At 35.6% G+C, this 6078-nt stretch overlaps 1 protein-coding gene across 1 annotated transcript; it reads right to left on the reverse strand.

The window, feature by feature from the left end:
* Positions 1–14: 14 nt before the first annotated feature.
* On the reverse strand, positions 15–6072 carry LOC111392045 (importin-5-like). Its single transcript, XM_023017329.1, has 10 exons — positions 5795–6072; positions 4882–5085; positions 2943–3047; positions 2762–2827; positions 2516–2680; positions 2137–2211; positions 1887–2041; positions 430–565; positions 276–345; positions 15–190 (listed from the first exon to the last, which is right to left on the reverse strand). The coding sequence occupies exons 1-10, from the start codon at positions 6044–6046 to the stop codon at positions 42–44; spliced, it is 1377 nt and encodes a 458-aa protein (XP_022873097.1). The 5' UTR covers positions 6047–6072; the 3' UTR covers positions 15–41.
* Positions 6073–6078: the final 6 nt, after the last annotated feature.

Consider the following 6078-nt stretch of genomic DNA (forward strand, 5'->3'; position numbering starts at 1 on the left):
AGTAATATCGAGAATAAAGCTTTGCAGATGCCATTTCTTCTTTAAATACAGGTAAACGCCACCTTGTGCAAAGCTTCTATTAAAGCAGGCATTATGTAGTCAGACAACTGCTTAACATATGTCTCATTACGGCCCTGAGCCATCCCTTTCTCTACAGCTAATTTTGCAGAACGCAATAGCTCGGGCATTGCTGAAAAACATCAACGTTTCAGAGCATGTAATAGCAACTATCAATATGTAAACAAGGAAAATTGTCTAAATGAAACTTATATAACCTGAAACAGCAGCTTTCCTGACTTCCTCGTGGAAATAAAATTTCAAAAGTGGAACCAATGTTGGGGCAACCTGGATCAGATAATAACGAATAAAACCTCAAATTCTTATTAATCGTCAAAGTCGGAAGGCATAAACCAATGTATCTTCACCAACCTGATCAATCCATGGGTAGAAACCTTCTTTCAACTCATCAGCATAGCAGCATAGCATATTGCAAGCTGTGGCTTTTTCCTCTAGGACGCTAGTCTTGATCCCAATTCTTTTATCCCCAAGGGTAATGGTCTCCATACTGCAGTATTTATAATTGTTAAATACCAATAGGTGGAAAGGATTAAAAAAGTGGTCAACTATTTCCTTTCATAATGTCCATTCGATTAGAAAAGACAGATAGGAAAGTGTGGTAGAATTGCATTCAAAACCAAAAATGAACATACAGTAAGTTAAACAAAGAATACATGCTTATGGATCCTCATACCCTTTCATTTTGCAGCTTATATCCTATAAAATATTGAACATACACTTGTATACCCAATATTATAAAAGAAATAATAGCTTCTATCACTTCTTTAAAAAATTTAGATGATTGAATTTTTTCAAATTATTGAAAAACAAGGGTATATACATTACTCTAGCAGTTTACTGTTTTTGATATACTATAGGAACAAGGAAAAATGTCAGGAGCATATGAAGGTCTTCTAGAAGTAATGTTAAGGAAGTTCGTTAAAGTGTGAAGTGTTCCTAAAATGTTGCTAATAGATGATAGTAAACCATAGACGTTGGAATTGTGACAACAAGGAAGGTAATGAAGGCATAATAATGATAACATCTTTAGTAATTAGACCAGTTAAATTTCTAATCATTGTTCTAAAGCAGAGCTCATTCCAATACTAGTGCAAGTTATAGCAAAATGGGTAAACTGAAAAAGGCAAAGGAACCAAGAACACTACATTTTAACTACCACAGAGAAGAACAGAAGTGTAATCATTTTGCGCTACAGATCAAAAGGATACCTTACCAGGTCTCAAAGGGAAGCTCTAACTTAATATTAACAATTGTATAAACACTGCAACTAGAAATGACAAAAAACCCGTTCAACCATATACCTGTGGGGTCCTGCCCCGAATGGGGCGGGGATTACCCGCCTAACCGAGTACATGGGGCGGGTACGGGACAAGGGTCATTGCCCCGAAGCGGGTATGGGACGGGTAGGAAAATATAGTCCCCACCCCATTTAATGTTAATTTCAAATTTAAGTTTTTATCAGACAAAAATAATAGATTTATCATCATGTTTAAAGACATGAAATAAAATAAAAGCAAAAACTAAAATAAATAAAAAATAAAAAGAAAAAATAAATGGGGCTATAAGTGGGGCAGGGGACCCGCCCAGCCCTAAACCCGTCTCGTTCCGTTTTAATCGGGTATGGGTATGGAGTTAAAATAACAAAAATATCCGACGGGGCGGGGTGGGAATGGCCGACCAGTCCCATACCCGCCCCGTTGCCATCCCTAATTATAACACACAAAGCAAAAAAGAACTGCTGCCACATAGCAAAGCGAAAAGAACATTCACGGATAAATAAGAATATTCATTTTAAAAATAAAGACGACCTCTCATCGTCTGATTCATCAATTTCATTGTCTGAGTCGGCAGATGTTATAATCACGTCAGGTTTCAGCTGAGCAGACTGAAGCAAAGGAGGCATGACCACACTCAGATAAGGAAGAAAATCCTGTCCCAAGCACTTGCATAGCCTGGCCCACGCCTATAATAGATTAAGAAGTATTATTGGAAGAGTTTAGAATGTGCAAACATATAATAGAAATTCCGAATCTTCAGCTTCCATGGATGGAGGCATACTTGTAGCATATAACTTGTAGTTGGATCGTCTGTCTCCATTTGAGATCCTTGCAATGACATAAGCACTTCCATGACCTTGCATGAGAAGAAAATTGAGAGATAATTTCATAATGACGATAGAGAGAAGCAACGGTCAGCTAAGTTTGACCAATTATTTAGGTCAAAATGAATTGGGCCACAAAAAAAAAATGTGGTGTTTATAAAGAATAAAGGATTAAGCCATTGAGGTAAGAACTAAAAGAACTGAACAAAATAACCAATTAATTACCACATACTAAGAAGCAATATATTAAATTCCTCCTAGCTATCTCTGCACCCCTACCTCCTTTATCACTGAGCGATTAGAAATGAAGCCAAAACTAAGTCTATTGTTATTTACCTGCTTAGCATCCTCCTTAAATTTCTCCTTTCCAACTGCCATCCCAACTAAGCTAATACATTCCATGGCTTTGGCACGAAGCATCCGGTTGGACTTGTCGGTAGCATTTATCAAGATAGCTTTCAAGTACGGCATAACCACATCATAGTATTTCTGGAAATGCTCCTGTCAATACAGTTAACAGACTTAGTATAAAAGCAAGGCAAAATAAATTAACACTTGAACGATAATTACAGAATCGTGTACCTGAGATGAATCAGCAACTGAAGCTAAAGCAGTTAAGGCCCCCTCTTGCACCATTTGTTTGGAGTTCTGCAATTCATACAACAAAAGCATTTTATTAGAGAAACATGGTGTATGCTCTTAACACATAGGCATGAACTTCCATATAGTTATACATATATTTTATTTTCTTCCCCAGTTGTACCTGCAGAAGTAGAAGCAACTTGTGCACTATTCCACCTAAGTAAGGTGTTAAAATTTCTGGGGTACAATTTTCACTGAAATTAAGCACGGCTGAGGCAGCATGTGCCTGCAAAACAGCAACAACTCAAAAATGACCCCAAGAAACCACTGCTATGTTATTCCTACCAGACGACGACAATCAGATAAATGTTCATTGATATCAGCATTAATTAACAGGAATCAAAGTTTAACAGAGTTATGTTAGACAATATTCTAGTTTAAAGAACAGCTAGCGGGAACTGCCAAAAGCCAGAAAAAGATGATTAGCACATGGTGCAGTCCTAATTCTTTAATTTTGAACAATATGCTTTCAACCTCTTCCAAAAGAAGTAAGAAATAAAAAGGTCCATTCATTTTAATTCAAAATGACTTTCACTTTCTTACGAGATAGCCTTAATATTATTTCCTTTACAAATAGTATATCAAATAAAAGAATGCAATGTCTTCGGTCCTAGAGCAGGTACTTCTCTTCAATATGGCCCACCGAAAGTTTTAATAAGAAAAGAAAATTACATATATGCATATTTTTTTTGACAAATAAATCAAAATATTTAAATTTTGAATCTGGATTGAAAGAATTTGTACAAATTACACAAGAATAACAAAATCAAAGGTAGTTATAAAGGAAGCAATCACGAGAATCAGTTATATCATGCCAAAAGAAATGGACAAGAATGCACATAAAATAAAAGACCAACAATGATATAATAAACTTCAAATTGCATAAGGGTTGCATCAGCCAACTACAAAGCAAAAATTTCCTTCTGTTTGACGCTGAGACGATCAATTTACGCCAATAGCATATATGAACACAAACGAATTATTTGATACTTCGGTCACTTTAATAATCTCATCACATCATCCTAGCTAATTTTCTTCCGCCAGAGGGTCGGATGCAAATACTATTTGTTGAAATAAGATTTAAAGTGCAATAACGAAAAGAAAACAATACTTCTGTCCCTGTAAGGGGAAAAGGAAAGCCAATATGTAGTAATTAGGCAGTAAGGTGCAAATCAGTCAAGTTTGTTCGCAGCAACTAGTATTTGGATCGCGCCAAACAGTCTATTTTTGTCCCATTTTAAATAAAGCACTTTATCACAATCAAATAAAAAATGAACCTAAAGTGAATACAATAACACATAAAAGATACCTATTTCTGTATGCATTTAATATGTATAAACAGATAATCAAGATGTCTTTAGTCTTCGGAAATTGTAATTTATCTCTAAAAATTTTTGCGATTACATTACTCTTTCCAATTATACGATGTCTTTCAAAATAACTGAAAGAAAAGTATGCAGACAATTAATATAAGAACATTATAAGTCTTTCTTTTCTTCATAACAAATGCAAGCAAAGCTAAAATGTACCAACCACTCATTCGCATTCAACAAACCAAACCTACTAACAGGTTCACATAGGTAAAGTTCACTGATAAAGAATGGAAATGAGGAATTTTTCCTGAATTCTTTTGTAACCGAACACGAAGTACTTCTCGTTAAATACTAACTTCTTTCAGTTGCATTTCCAGCACTATCGTCTATCGGCAGGTTAATGTATCAAGACACAACAGGTGAGAACATCAGTCTCAAATAAAATGATGACAGATTCAAAGGCACCTTCTTTCACCACTGCCAGTAATAAAATTTTTATAGAATATACTAGCAGAGAAATTTACATTTAGACTATTATTATAGGGTTTAGAACAGAAAGCCAAAATCTTATGTTCCTTTACATTCAAACAATGCACAAAAACTCTTAAGAACACGAGGTAATATAAAGATCACTATAGAAACTGCTTCATACTTGCCATGAAGCAAATTCACATTCAAGGAAGAACGAAATACAAGACAAAGTCAAAAATACACTCACGTCAATTCGTCAAGTATTTATCTACAAACCTGTACTCTTGGATTTTGGAAATCATCCATAGCTGAAGCTAGAGCCGGCAGCACATGCTGATGGTACTGGACTTGCAAATCCGGGCCCAAATCAGTTGATAGCTGACCAATTGCATTAATTGCAGCCCATCTAACGCGAGGATGAGGAGTTTTAAAGGAATTCAAAACCATGCTCACTATTTGCTCCAAATTCTTAACCATCACCTATAACAAGTAAATTGTGAGAAGCTTTGACAAATATACCATGAATCAACAGAATCCCATGACATCACTTTAACCAAAGCTAACAACATTCCACATTATTGTCACAAACTCCAACAGAATCCCACCACATTTATTTTGACCAACACCATCCCACAATACAGAAGGGAAAAAAATGAAGTTAATTAAGAGAAAACATCAACCCAATAGGCATCATAAATTAGTTAGCACTTTAGCATAAAGAGTTTCAAGATTAAAAAATGTGGCCATAATAGACATTAGCAGGTGACAGAGTAAGACATTACAACGAAATTTAAATCCATATCACATTACTGTTGCATCATACATTTTCTGGATAAGTGATATTACAATGTACATATTCACATATGACCACCTATACAGAAAAACAAAATACAAAAACGAACATAAAGTTAATCCATCAAACTTAATGCTCATCGTCATCCAAACAAAGTTCAACATCTACCGACTACCAAATGATCATTGTCATCCATATTATATTACCAAAATGAGAAAACAGAGTTTTTAATAACCTAATACATGTAGAACAAATACAGACAGGTACAATTGTAGGAGTGTGTATGGCCTGGCATGAACATAAAGTATATATTGTTACATAATATTTATTCAATGTCAACAAATTCAATAAACAAATAAAATGGGCTTTGAGTAGAAACTTAAGCATTATTTATACCTTTGAACAACCCTCTGCAATTTGTGCAAGGGCAATGAGAGCTGCATGATGCTTTTGCCAATCTGGTGCCCCCAAATAAGCTTGCAACTGCACCGAAGCCACTGGGACAATTGTGTTCCCTCCAAGGGCAATTGCTAGCCTATCCAAACACTCCTGCCCAACACTGTAATTACTTGTCTCCCCGGCATCTTCATCCTCAGTTTGTGCACTGTGCCAAGCAGGATCGTCCTCAACATCCACGAGCATCTTCATCAAAATGGAAAAGAGCCTATCAATAAACTGAG

Source organism: Olea europaea, unplaced genomic scaffold, assembly GCF_002742605.1.
Source record: "Olea europaea var. sylvestris unplaced genomic scaffold, O_europaea_v1 scaffold8748, whole genome shotgun sequence".
Lineage (NCBI taxonomy): Eukaryota > Viridiplantae > Streptophyta > Magnoliopsida > Lamiales > Oleaceae > Olea > Olea europaea.